Genomic DNA, 13,933 nt, shown 5'->3' with positions numbered 1-13,933 from the left:
CATCATGTGCATCCAGCAGCCAGCTAGCTACATATCCCAACTTGATTTTGGCCTTCAACTTCTCCTCTTACTTCTCGTGATCTCCTTAATTTCTCTGTAAAGTTTTAATCATGTACCAACTCTGCTTATCCTTTGCAGCTAGCCCTTGTCAGATTTATGCCGAGGCTAGGGCTATCGGTTTTTATTATTCCAATACTTGGCTTATCATAAATTAATATAGGATTGTTTCGACACTAAAAGAGTCAACCATCTTCTAACAGAGTGCTAACCATATCTTACATTTTATACTACATTATTACTATAAGATGTATGTAATAAATGAGATTTTTCCTCTGGTCCTCAAAACTCCAAAGGTTTGATATAGTGGAAGGGAGTTATAACATAGTAAAAAATCTTTAAGATGATATCAGAACATGTGGGGGTGTCCTCAAAACTCCAAAGGTTTGATATAGTATACTTAAATCTTTAAGTATACTGAGAAAGATATTACTTTGCGTTCTATATTAGAATTTCACTAATTATGAACTGACAATATTAGTAATTGGAAAATGATGTTAGGGGGGGTCTCACTCTCTCAATAATGCATTGTGATATCCCAATTTAAACGGCACTAAACCCATGGGACCCACTCCACAGCCAGGCACGGGTGGTGCGCCCACCCCCCCATGTGGGTTTGGTCTCCGTCGATCTCTACCGTTGCGCCCAACACTAAAAAAAGAAGCGCAGCAAGAATATATGTCGAACTTCACACACTATTACGTTATCTCTGTGTGTACGTACGATAACTAAAAGCTGTCCCTTAAAATTGTCCCTCCGCTTATCATAGGTCTCCAAGTGCTCCAGCTAAGCTTGCTATAGCCTCGCGCTCATGGTGACGACTGAAAAGTAATTTGCTTCAATATTGAAGCTAGTGAGATCAGTTGACGAGACTAGCAACAATTGGTTAAATGGGGAAGAAAGGAGGGAGCTCTTGGCTCACCGCTGTCAAAAGAGCATTTAGATCTCCTTCTAAAGACAGAGACGATGACGAAAAGGTACTTTACTTGCTATATATAATTAATCCTCCTTTTTCCCCCCCCCCCCCTATATGTAGTTGTGCTTTGATATTGTTTGGGTGTGCAGAAGAGAGAGAAGAGGCGATGGCTGTTTCCGCAAGAAAACACCAGCCAGAACCAACCCACAGACCTACCACGAGAGCAGCAGCAAGAAAGAAAGCTTCGGCGTTGGCAAACAGAGTGCCGGGGTGATCGGCGATGCGGAGCGACCCTTGGGGTGTCTAGGCATGCCGAGACCCGCCTGGGTGTTTCTCCCTTCACGTTCGTCTTGATTTCCCTCCTTTTTTGGCCTCTTGTGTATCGGCCCCCCTCTTATAATTAAACTTTCACACGCGCAAGAACTTCCCCCTCAAAGCCGAATTTCGCCAACCGGTTTTTCATTCTGGTCTTCACATACACACAGTTCTTTCTCTCCATAAAAAGCCCATCAATGCCTCAAGAAATTTGACTTTTTGCGGGTAAACGCACCCATTTTTGCTGATATCACTTTCCCTTTCAAAACGAGGAGTTGGCTCCATTTCGCTGAGCCTCGAAGGAACTGCATTTGATTTGGTAATTTCTCTCATGTACAAACACCCTTATCTCTTCCAATTGGCAAAGATACCAATAGTCTTACAATGCCTGTGAATACAGCTAAGGTTCTAAAAGGTGAATAAAGCACTTCGGGGTTATATTATATTGGGTATATTATATAAATAATTATTATTTTTTTACGAAGAATCTAGGGGCCTTTATTGTTGCTCAAAAAGCTTGTTGGGTTTGAAATGTTATTGGAGGCGACTTTTCATGCCATAATCATGTAACTGAAAGTGTGTGAGGCTTGGGTTCATGTTTGTTGTTCCTCAAGAGAATGGGGGTTTGTGCAAGAGGAATATAAGGGTTATTTGAGGGGTTTATAGTTGCAAAACAGCCTTAAAAGTGTTATACTTAAGAGGGGTTTATTTCAGAGAAAATGGCCATAAGAATTTGGGTGCTGAAGTACACAAGAGCTTAAACCCTAAGACCCCTGATTTGAATTTATTGGTAACAAGCATAGTGGAATGCAAAACCCAAAAAGTTCCGTGGAGGGAACTATTTTATTATAAAATTGTACCAATTCTGCAAAAAGGCTCGATTTGCCAGAATCTTGAGTCAAAATTATCAGGGTAACGGGATGATTAGATAGTAAAAGTCATAATGATGACATAGAGAGCGGCGGGAACAGACATAGTGTCGCTTTAAGAGGACAACAACTGAATTTGGAGCGCTGTGAGCGACACAGAGAGGGGTATTTCGGTATTCAACCAATCTTACTGGGCAGAAGGCGACGAATTTAAATCGTGTTCGGTCGGTGCACCGAATTCGTTGAGGTCAATTGAATTTAGACTTTATTAAGGGTAAAAATCTTTTGTACTATTAAGATGTCGAAGTCCAGTGGCGTATTACGTGGCTCCTTTTATCGGCGCAGTCTTGGAGTAGTCTATTATCGTGATGTATGAAGTACCCTGTACCTGATCGTAAAGCCAGCTCAAAGACCTTCAGACAATCTGCAATTCCTCCCGAATGGTTCCAAAGCTCCGTCGGTCTCGCGCTTGTTCCGGGAAGTTACACCGCTTGCTCGCAGCAATGCATGGAGGAGGCTCCTGAGAACAGATCGCGCCGAGTGAGCTCCTGCTTTGGGTAAGAATCTTACTATAATTTTTACTCACGGATTGATACCTTTGGCACGCGGTCAATGACGAAGGAGACTGAACTGATACCCCATCCCGGCGGGCTTAGGTTGGACATATTGATTTTTGCTTAGCGCAATCAAGTCCTCGGTATATTGGGGCGATCTCGGTTGCCTTCACCTAATACGGTCGGCTATGACTGTTATCACGTGATTTACGTGTTATATCCGTCCTCGGCCGCGTCGCGCCGACCGGGTAGGAACTCGAAATCGTCTTCGCCAATGTAATCCCGTGAAAATCTATTTTGTCTTTATGAGATAGATATTCTACGTACCCTTCGCTTTAAATTGCAGCTCGATTTTTCTCCCGGGTGGTAGCTTTCCTGTTCATAACACAACCAATTGGCGACAACCTCGGTTTGTAGCGTGAGGTCATTTTCGTCGTACTATTACTGTGGCTGAGGGCGGGGTGATTTGATATATATTCCGTTCTCGGTGCAAATTTGACATGGGTTCAGTTAGTCAGAACGAGTCCTGTCGCCTGTTACGTAGATGGGGGCGTTCATGTTTGTACGCCCACTCATACTTGGATCGTTCTTTTCCGCAATTCGCGAAAGTTACGTCTCACTTATGCGCAAGGATTTATGAATTAGGAGAGGAGTGAAGCCGGACTTCTGTTCCGGTTGATACACATTATGTGGAGACCCGACACAGTTAGACTTCTCAAGAGGAGCAATGTGGGTTTTTTTAAATTTGAAGAGAGATGCCTTCTATATATTCCTTCCGTTCCTCGTCATTTGTTCCTTTTACTCATTGGGGACATAAGGTGTTGGAAGAACGATGTCTTTGGGAACTCACTGATGACAAGCTGTGCAGGTTCAGTTGGTAGTTTCTCATGGGACAGACGCACCTAGGTTCATAAAAGAGCGGATATCAGTCCTGTTTCCGTGGTCACCTATTATACGTACCCGGGCATCACTGGGCGTGACGCCTGAACAACAGACGAATGTTACAGTTGCTTCTAAACAGTGAGAATAGTTGAGCTCTCCAACTCGGAGAAGGCTTCCTCACGCCGGAGTTCCGAATGCCATGGTTTGGGCTACTTCTTTACCCATGGGGTGGTGTCGCACACGTATGAACCGAGTATAAATTCTTCTATGTAATTGCAGGGAACAGTTGGGTGATGAAATGAAAAGAGCAGTGGTTGGAGCTGTAATTGTACCTTATTGCCGGCTACTAGGTAATCCTGACTCGGCCCCGTCAGCTGCCGCCAACTTGATTTGGCCTATGTTGGAGACGTACATTCTAGATAACACAATTCCTTTCTGACCGCGTGACGGATGAGTTAGGGTTAGCTCTCCAATGAGATGCCAATCAAGGCTTCCCGGTCTTCTGATGGTAGATTACCGCCTAATCAGAGTAATTTCTTCGCAACCAGCGTTGTGGGCGGTTTGAAGCATGATGATCCCATATGTATCTAACCCTCTGGGTCACCTGCACTATCATAACGCCGTTATCAGATTTCTCCTCCCCGAAGGACAAGAGGAAGATTAGCTTGAGAGCAGTTCGCCACTTACTTTCCAAGAATTGGAGGTAGTTCCAGTGATCCGTGTTCGTGAGCGAGATACTTTGACTGTCACTGCCGTTAAGTGAGTTGGTGGACGGAAGAGCCGGGGCCCAAACCTATACGAATTCCGCCAGCGCAGAGGGAGTTCCCGCGGGAAACCAAGTTTGTATTCGTTCCTTGGCCGAGCGAGAAGTCCAGATCGAGCCCGGTCGCTCCTGTTGCAGGACGTTTTGCAACTCTGGTGAAAGAAGGTGCGTTGTTCTCAGTCTTCGGATGCCTTACTCTTGAGTGTTTTCCCGCGGTTCAGTTGGCTATGGGAAGAGCTTTCTTGCTCACGCGATGTTGCCAGCATTCTTCTGGCAGGGCTTTCAGGCGAGTGTTGGTCCGGTACTTTTCAGGTGGTCCTTGAGCCCATCTACTGGGCATTATTGGTCCTAGGTTCGACATTCCTATGCAAAAGTTGAATTGATGTGCATGGCTCGGGATTCTTCATTGCCGAATCTGCACAAGACCCTGAATGATATCAGCTTTGGGACCTAGTGCTGATTGATGATTCCAGTCCCATATCTGACAGCTGTTATGGAGAGGCGAGCCAATGGCTCGGGAATAGAATATGAAAGACGGTTCAGTTTCAAGAAGCATCAACAGGCAAACGGGCTGGGCAGTTCTTCAAAGTGCTCCCGTCAGCTTTCCGGGTCGCTACGGACGTTTTTGACTGATGAGCGAGAAACCCAGGAGTAACGCCACTCACCCCCGAACAATCAGGTTGTCTTTCTCGTTGGATATGATTGAACAACCCGTTGTCGGTATCTTAGTTATTCACTGCTGAAGAACCTGGTCTACACACTTGAGCCTTATCTCACCCTTGCCGTTTTGCTCAGTCGCAATTCCGGACTATGACCAATTCTATCCGGGCCACACCCCTTGGCTAGCCGTCTGAATAGGTGAGCGCGCACCGCTCGCGCTCCCTGGGTGCGAGCACTCGGCTCGCTCTCGCACTATGGCGGGCTGCACGCAGGCCCCGTTTTGCATCTTCGCCTCTTATATAGACGTAAGCCGATGCGCACCTTTCTCAGCGCTGCTAGTGGCTCCTCATCTGCTTAGAATTCATTGCTGAAGAAGCTTTCAGAGTTGAGTCCCGATTACTTATGTGGGGTCCCGCCATGAGTGAGGCTCGGTAAGGAGCGTGAGATTGCTCGGCACAGGGGAAAGAAGACGCGGTAAATCTTCTCTCAAATGATGCGGTCGAACTCCGAGGGGCGAGTTTTGGCGGATATAGACTGCCGACAAAGGAGAATCGTGCGGTTGTCCATACACCTTTGACTGTCCTTTCATTCGCATCCAATTCTGGTATTTATGATGTATATCATTCAGGTAGAAGCAGCTATGCGATCCACCAGCCGTGCTTGCTGACATTCTGCGAGGCGAGGCTTGGAGATTCGGAGTTGCTACGATTAGTAAGCTGCACGATCAACATTGGTTCGTGAGAGCATAGGGTCACTTTGAAGAGGAGAAGACGCTCACTTTAAACATATTCAACGTTAGAGCAGCATGTACCTTGTAGATAGTAGACTCAAGCGCGTTGCAGTGGAGAGGACGGTAATTCCTCTCTCTTGCAAACACAACCATTTTGTTGGCTTTGATGTGATTTACACTTTTGGATGAATTCGGCGAATACCAATGATTCTGTTCGCTCAGGGGTCGTTTGAAGAAGCGTGAAGCTCCTCCGGAAATACGGTATTCCCCTGAGTCCGACCAATGTTGCTTCATTAGCGAGAAAGGTGTAGCGACGCTCTTAACGCGATGGCGTCGCTGGCTAGCCTGAACTGATCTGTGAGATCGGCAAGCCAGCAATTGAGCCACTATCTCATACTGCAGGTACATTTCTCCATTCGAATATATCTGGCCGACTCCAAGCTTCGTTAAAGCGCATTGCGCTGCCGTCCTCATCCAATCTGCATTTCGGGGATATTTGGTAAATTCTACTTGCATATTTTTATGGAAATTAATTAATCATAGAAAAAAAATATATCCTCTGCACCTTTTAGAACTTGTGGATTTTGTGACGAAGTTCGAGACCTGTAGTTTGGGTAAATTTCAAAAAGCCCACAGCTCCGGATAAATGCCCCTAAAGGACTGGAGATGGCACTTAGCCTCCAAGATTTTTTTTGAGATAATCCTCTTAGTATGGGGGTTATCTGAAATAGATTTAGGAAAAATACAAAAGTTTTTAAGTCAAGTGACATTTTCCAAAAATGGGGTCATCTCATAATGCACCAAACTTATTGGAAATTTTCTGAAATTTACCCTTACAGTTTTATAATGTTACTTACACGTATTGGAAGATTGAATATTCTTTTCATGGACTGTTGGCACTTCTCTTATGCTGCTTTAATCCTTGTTCAATGAGATTTGACGTTAGACTATTTTGACACCATCTTAAATTTTTTTCAAGGGTTTTGTCATATTAGACCTCTGAATTTTTGTTGCTTCTACATTAGACACACAAATCTTCATATTTCTAAATTAGACTTTCAAACCCATTAGATTATATATGATCACCCAAAATCTGCTAAGTTTTAATTAGTAAGACCCTCATATTCATTAAATTGTTTTAACTAAGACCCGTTTTCAATAAATATGAAGAACTGGGAGTTTACTTTAGAAATGTGAAGATTTGATCGAGGTTCTAATGAAGAATTAACAAAGATTTGAGACTCGATCTAATAAAGATCTAACAAAGGCTTGAGGGTCGTCTAATATGACAAAAGCCCTAGTTTTATATATGTTCTACTTAAAGCCCCCTATATCTTACGACGTTGCACAAAATTATACTATGAGTATATATGTTTGGTAAAACCCCTTTAACTTGATTAATTAGTTCCTTAACCTTGCTATGGTTGGCCCGAGATAAGAGGTGGTCCAGTCCGAACTTGGTTCATTGATTTCTATATAATTATCGACTATCAATATAATAGTTATTGTCTGAGTGTAGAAACGTAACCTCAATCTTCATCATAACAACGTTAGACTTTTGATGCAGTTGAAGATACCTTTAAAAATTATGTAACTGCTTAACTGCAATACTTATTATCATAGTTTTTGCGTACAACGTCTAATTAACCTCGTATAAAATGAAACGAAGAGCTAATTAACTGTCAGTAGTTGTGAAACCTTTCGGATATTAATTCTTTAATGTAATGTATACGTGTAAAATGGATTTTGATTTGAGCGAAGGCAAGGAGAGCATTGAGAGCACTAAAGGGGCTAGTGAAGCTTCAAGCTCTTGTGAGAGGCCACAATGTGAGGAAGCAAGCCAAAATCACTCTCCAATATATGCAAGCTCTAATTAGAGTTCAAGCAAGCGTAAGGGATCAACGATTGAGACTCTCTCAAGATGGAAGCACAAAATCTTCGGTCATAATTAATTGCGGTACTCTCCTAAAAGACTCTAGAGATAAACAAGAGATTGCTGAGAGAAGATCCATGGTGAGATTCCAAGTCTTTGGTGATTCCTAATTGTTGCTTACTATAAGTTTTTATTCAAATTGAATGATTCGAGCAGAGTAACTTTGTCAATGATTGGGATGAGCGATCTCAAACCATGGAGGAGATCCAGGCACTGCCACAGAGCAGGAAAAATGATGCATCCAAGAGAGAAGGAGCTCTTTCTCATGTGTTTTCACAGAAGGTTAGTTCTCAGTTTCATTCATCACTAATGCGTCCTCTATATTGGCGGATCCACGATTTCTAGAAAGCGATGTCAGTATATATAATGTATAAAATAAGAGTTTTACAATTGCTTCTTACGAGTTTTTTTTTTTTTTTAAAGTACATAATAACATCATTAGTAACATTACCAAATACATCTTTCTCCATATATGTCACTAAGGGGGTGTTAGTTGTTGTGATCTGATACTACTTATTATGCTTCGAGGAACCAAAACACACGCCGCGAGAGAAGGCCAAACAATCCAAAATAACGGCACAAACACAAACAAAGTTTACGTGGTTCGGCAAGTTGCCTACATCCACGAGGCAAGAAGGGGATGAGTTTTCACTAATAGAGAAGAAGAGTACAAATAGAGATTACAAATCCACAAACTAATCTCTCACACAAATCTCTCAATCTCTCAAACAAAACCCTAACCAATAGATCCATAAAACTCCCTTTTTCTATGCTCCAAATATCCCCAATACTGCTCTCACAAAACCCTAAATCGTGTTTGGTATTTATACCAAACTCAAAAAACAAATCAGAACAGGAAACAAAGAACTGGGCCTGACCAGATACGCGGTCGACCGTGATAAATACAGAACCCAAAAAATTAACTGCAGGATTCGACGGTCGACCGCGGCAGTCGACTGCACCCAACTCCAGACTCTCGGGTTTGATTATAGGGTTTGCCAGTTGACCACGACGGTCGACCGCACCAAGCCCTGAATTGTACCCAGGGTCTGTGCACGTATTCGGTCGACTGGCCTAGCACTGTGGTCGACCGAACATGACCAAAACTGTTCCCCTGCTTTCAAAACATGTTCTTTTCCAATTTATTAGTAAATTTTTCTATTATCCACATCGACGAAGTTTTCCCAAAACTGAACCGACACCAATACCAACCAAACGTCCCACTTGTTATGTCCAGTACGAAGTGAAACAAAATCACAACAACGTACTCAATCCATAACAAGTCGAGAACCCAAACGAGAATGTGAACAAGCTCTAAATATCAGTATCAACTCACCAAACTGACTGCATCATAAAATGACTGCCTACGTATCCTCTTGCCCAAGGAATCAAGTCTCACGTAGTTCACCAAATGGCCTCTAAAGGCTCTCAATCAACGAGAAGAGTTTTTAACCCTTCTCTAACATCACTAACAAATCTGCAACTGATAACTCTCCTAATGACACCAAAATATAACGAACCAAATACCTCCACCTGAGGTGAACCAATGACCATAGGTAAATCCAAACTGTGTCCATCAGCTGCACTCGAATCAACTAACTCATCATATGTATCCAAATCAACTTGATCCCTAATCTGTGTCACCTCAGCTGGAATTCCAAATAATACAGAATGATCTGGAGAATGTGAAGTAATCTTCACCCAACGTAGAGTAGCATTACTCTCCACCCGCTGTGATATTCCAACGATTTGTCTAAAACTCTTCACCTGCTGACAGTCAAATATGACATACCTACTCAGAACAATATCATAGTCTAACAACTAATAACCAAATAAGACTCAGAGTCCTAAATGTGCATTCGGATCAAATCTCATATCCTCGATGTGACCATATGCTGGGTAACCAAATATTCGAAGCAACCCAAAATCTAAAGCAGCTTCACCAGATCCAAATACTCCAAACGTAGCAGCCAGCAACCTATAAATAAGATGACTCCAATATGTCGAAGCCTCAACACCAGAACTCCTCTGTAAATCAATGCTCAAAATTAAACACCGATCCTCCTCCAACAAGGAACGGCTCATCAAATCTGCCACCTCATCTCGTCGCCCCAATGTTTCCTCTCCAATGAAGTGTCTCAAACTGCTATGAGCTCGGTACAATACAGAAAAAACCCTACCAAAATCAGAACGATATATTACCTTTCTACCAATACACTTCTTTCACATGTTGTTGACTACTAGGACTTCACACCAACGAGACTTGGTTGCAACCCACAAATACCTAGAATAGTTACTAATACAGGAAACCAAATACCTATTACCTCCTTGGAAGGCCCCCAAATGTCTGAATGAACACCACCTGGAAGACCCTTCGCTCAGTGAATAAAAGTGTCAAACTCCACCTTGGTCTTCTTGCTCATACCAATGTGCTCACAAGACTCGAATCTACAGGTCAAAGTATTCCTCAACAATCCATACACGACATCAACAATCAAATATCCCAGCATCAATAAACGCTACAATCTAGCCAAATCCAAAGAAGTCGTCAGCTCTCTACCAATCACCGTGCTCCCAGTCAAATAGTGTAAATTCTTCTTTCTGACGCCCTTCATCACAATCATGGACCCAAATGTGACCTTTAAAGATGCATCCTCTAAGGTCGCTCGATGGCCTACTGCCTCCAAAACTCTAAGTGAAATGATGTTCTTTTTTAACTACGAAACGAACCTCACTTCATCCAACTCCCGAATCACCCCGTCACACATCCTAATACGAATAGTACCGATATCACTAATAGGACATTCATGATTATTACCTATGAGCACGACATCCCTTCTTTCTAACTCCTCAAAACTGGAGAATAAATCCTTCCTAGGATAAATATGGTAAGAAACACCCGTATCCAACATCCAGAGTCAGCAACACAAACTGATGGTAGTGCAGGGCACGAATAGCCTGAAGAATCCGAATCTGAATTGTCACCACTAGTCTTGACAACATTCACCTCTGAATCTTGAATAGATTTTCCCTTATTCTTCCCGACTCGATCTGTCAACTTTGGGCATTCAACTTTCCAATGCCTATCTTCTTTACAAAAGGCACACTAATTCTTACCAACTGCAGGGTGTGCTCCTCTAGACTATGGCCTCCTACTTCGGTTTGGACTCTTTCCTCTTGTGACCAATGCCCCCGCTACTGTATCAATCGAAGTCTTCTTATCCTTCTTCCGAAGCTGATAATTCACAAGTGTAACGGTGACCTCACTATGCAAAAGAGATGTATTCCCATTAATAAGAGTAAGATCAAATGTCTCATATTTCTCGTCGGGTAAGGAACTCAATAATATTTCTCATATTTCTCGATGAAATATTTGGCAAGTTCAACATAGGAGCAATGATTCTTGGATGTGCAAGCAACTTCTCAAAGTTAGAAACATGTTGTTAGCTAAGTTTGGCAATACTGAAGTATTGATGAGCTCAATGGATTCTTGTTGTGTCAATGGAAAAATCAGTATGTCAGCAATCTACAATGCCCTGTACCAATCTAATACCTCAGCAGTATGGGCAGAAACTACATGGGGGAGACTGAACTACCCTAAACATTCCTTCATCCTCTGGTTAGTTAACCACTCAAGGCTCCTTACACAGGAGAGATTGTGTAGGCTGAGATTATTAGATGCAAATCTATGTGTTCTGTGTTCCAGTCAGCCTGAAAATTGTAAGCATCTCTTCTTCGAATGCCACTACTCAGCTGCTGTCTGGAACATGTTGATGGACTGGTTGAGATTCACTTGGAGAACTTGTAACTGGTGCTTGCTCATCCACTGGTACTCTCACAACTTGAGAGGTAAGAACTTTAAGAAGAATATGAAAAGAATGGCTCTTGCTGCTGCTGTCTATTCTATTTGGCAAGAGAGGAATTATAGAATTTTTCAAGCAAAAGCGAGGGGGCCTGCTGATCTCTTTCGAGCAATTAAGTATTCCATATATTCCAAAATACTAAATGAGGATATACCTGTACATATGAAGGATGAACTTGTGAAGTTGTAGTGGTTTTTTTCTCTGGTTACGAGGTCGAGTCTCTGGCTGCCTGGTTTTTGATGTACAAACATTTCTATATTTGACTGATGAATAAAGCTTTATTTCATCGATCAAAAAAAAAAAAAACAACGTCTTATCCTTATCTTCAATCATAACATCTACATTCGCTAAATCTGTAAGAAGCTTTGTGTAGTTGTTCATGTGATCACCAATGGAGGTTCCCTTCTTTAACTGGAAGTGATAATTCCCCCTCTTCAAATGCAAGCGATTTTTTACTCTCTTCGTCAAATACTTGTTCTCTAGGATCTTCTAAATCTTCTTTGTCGAAGTCTTATTGATCACATTATATTTCAAATCCTTGTGTTAAACAGACCTAATCACACCACACGCCGTTCGATTCATCTTCTTCCAAACCTTCTCCTCAATGTCGTGTGGTTTTCCGTCTAACTCCAAAGTGTCCTTCAAATTTTACGTGTTGAGCGCATCCAAGACTTCACATCTCCAAAGACCAAAATTGTTCGTACCATTAAACTCCTCCACGTCTATCTTCATAGAGTGAATACTCAAATTTTGGACAGTCTTCACGCCAGAAGTACCCTCCACAACTCTTTTTTTCTCGGTCATCTTTCTTAAAGCACCAACAAACTAATACAGAACAACTGAAGAATAGATCCAAACTGAAAAAGAGAGATTTTTACCTCTAACTAAAACCCTAACAAGAGCCTCCGAAAGATCTCAACCCCACACGATGGAAACGAGATCCATAATAGTAAAAAATCCACCTTTATGACCAACTGAAGCCCTAGATGAGCTTTCAAAGTGATCTGCTCCTCCACCTAGCCCAAGCATAGCCAAAGCCCTGATACCACTTGTTGTGCTCTGATACCACTTGTTGTGCTTCGAGGAACCAAAACACACGCCGCGAGAGAAGGCCAAATAATTCAAAATAACAGCACAAATACAAAAAATAAATTTTACGTGGTTCGATAAGTTTCCTACGTCCACGGGGAAAGAAGGAGATGAGTTTTCACTAATAGAGAAGAAGAGTACAAATAGAGATTACAAATCCACAAACTAATCTCTCACACACTAATAGAGAAGAAGAGTACAAATAGAGATTACAAATCCACAAACTAATCTCTCACACAAAGCTCTCAATCTCTCAAACACAAATAGAGATTACAAATCCACAAACTAATCTCTCACACAAAGCTCTCAATCTCTCAAACAAAACCCTTACCAATAGCTCCAGAAAACTCTCTTTTTCTGTACTCCAAATATCCCCAATACTGCTCTCATAAAACCCTAAATTATATTTGGTATTTATACCAAACTCAAAAAACAAATCAGAATAGGAAACAAAAGAACTAGGTCTGACCCGATACGTGGTCGACTGCGACAGTTGACCGCGACAGTCGACCGCGACAAACACAGAACCTAGAAAATCAACTATAGGATTCGACGATCAACCGCGACAGTCGACCACACCCAACTCCAGATTCTCGGGTTTGATTACATGGTTGGCTATCAACCGCAACGGTTGACCGCACCAAACCCTGAATCATACCCAGGGTCTGTGCACATATTCGGTCGACCGTCCTAGTACTGCGGTCGACCGAACATGACCAAAACTATTCCCCTACTTCTAAAACCTATTCTTCTCCAATTTCTTCGCCAATTCTACATTAGTCAAGAAGAATATTTATTAATAGAAGTGGAGCAATGTTTATTATGGGATAATTCTTTAATGTGGGTTACTTTAATAGGATAATTGGGAATAAATTTTTAGAACATGATATTTTAGTGGGACAATTGTTAGTATAATTAAGGATAGTTTTTAGAAATTAATAAGCATATATATCATATATTTTGATGATAAGACTACTATTTATATATTTTAAAACTTATTATTAATAATAATTATTATTTACTTGCGGCGAGGCCTATCGCAAGCGCCACAGGAGTTCTCGGACTCCTCCATCGGCCCTCACCTCCCACGTCTCGCGTCACCGGAGGCGTGCAACACGTCGACCCGAGTGCATAGCGCGTACACCTCCTCTTCGCCTATCGATGCTCTTTGAGAGTCGCCCAGCCCTCCGTGGCTCCGCAACGCGGGCGGAAGTTGGGCCGGCCTTCCCGGAGGAATTCGTGTGGCCCGCGCCCCGATGTATCGGTTATTATTTACCGATGTTAGAGGCCAAGCCTCTTGAG

General features: G+C 42.4%; 1 protein-coding gene across 1 annotated transcript in view; it reads left to right on the top strand.

Moving 5' to 3' along the window:
- The window catches only part of LOC109832717 (protein IQ-DOMAIN 14-like), a 16,566-nt gene continuing 3,385 nt past the window's right edge, over positions 753–13,933 (top strand). Inside the window, exons 1-5 of the mRNA XM_020400122.1 lie at positions 753–1,034; positions 1,123–1,226; positions 6,149–6,245; positions 7,508–7,759; positions 7,836–7,961. Coding sequence (XP_020255711.1) covers positions 948–1,034; positions 1,123–1,226; positions 6,149–6,245; positions 7,508–7,759; positions 7,836–7,961 — 666 coding nt within the window. The 5' untranslated portion in view covers positions 753–947. The remainder of the gene's footprint in view (positions 1,035–1,122; positions 1,227–6,148; positions 6,246–7,507; positions 7,760–7,835; positions 7,962–13,933) is intronic.

This window comes from Asparagus officinalis, chromosome 1, assembly GCF_001876935.1.
Source record: "Asparagus officinalis chromosome 1, Aspof.V1, whole genome shotgun sequence".
NCBI classification, from domain to species: domain Eukaryota; kingdom Viridiplantae; phylum Streptophyta; class Magnoliopsida; order Asparagales; family Asparagaceae; genus Asparagus; species Asparagus officinalis.
Note: the sequence above shows the minus strand (reverse complement) of the source record. Positions and strands in the feature narration are given on the sequence as shown.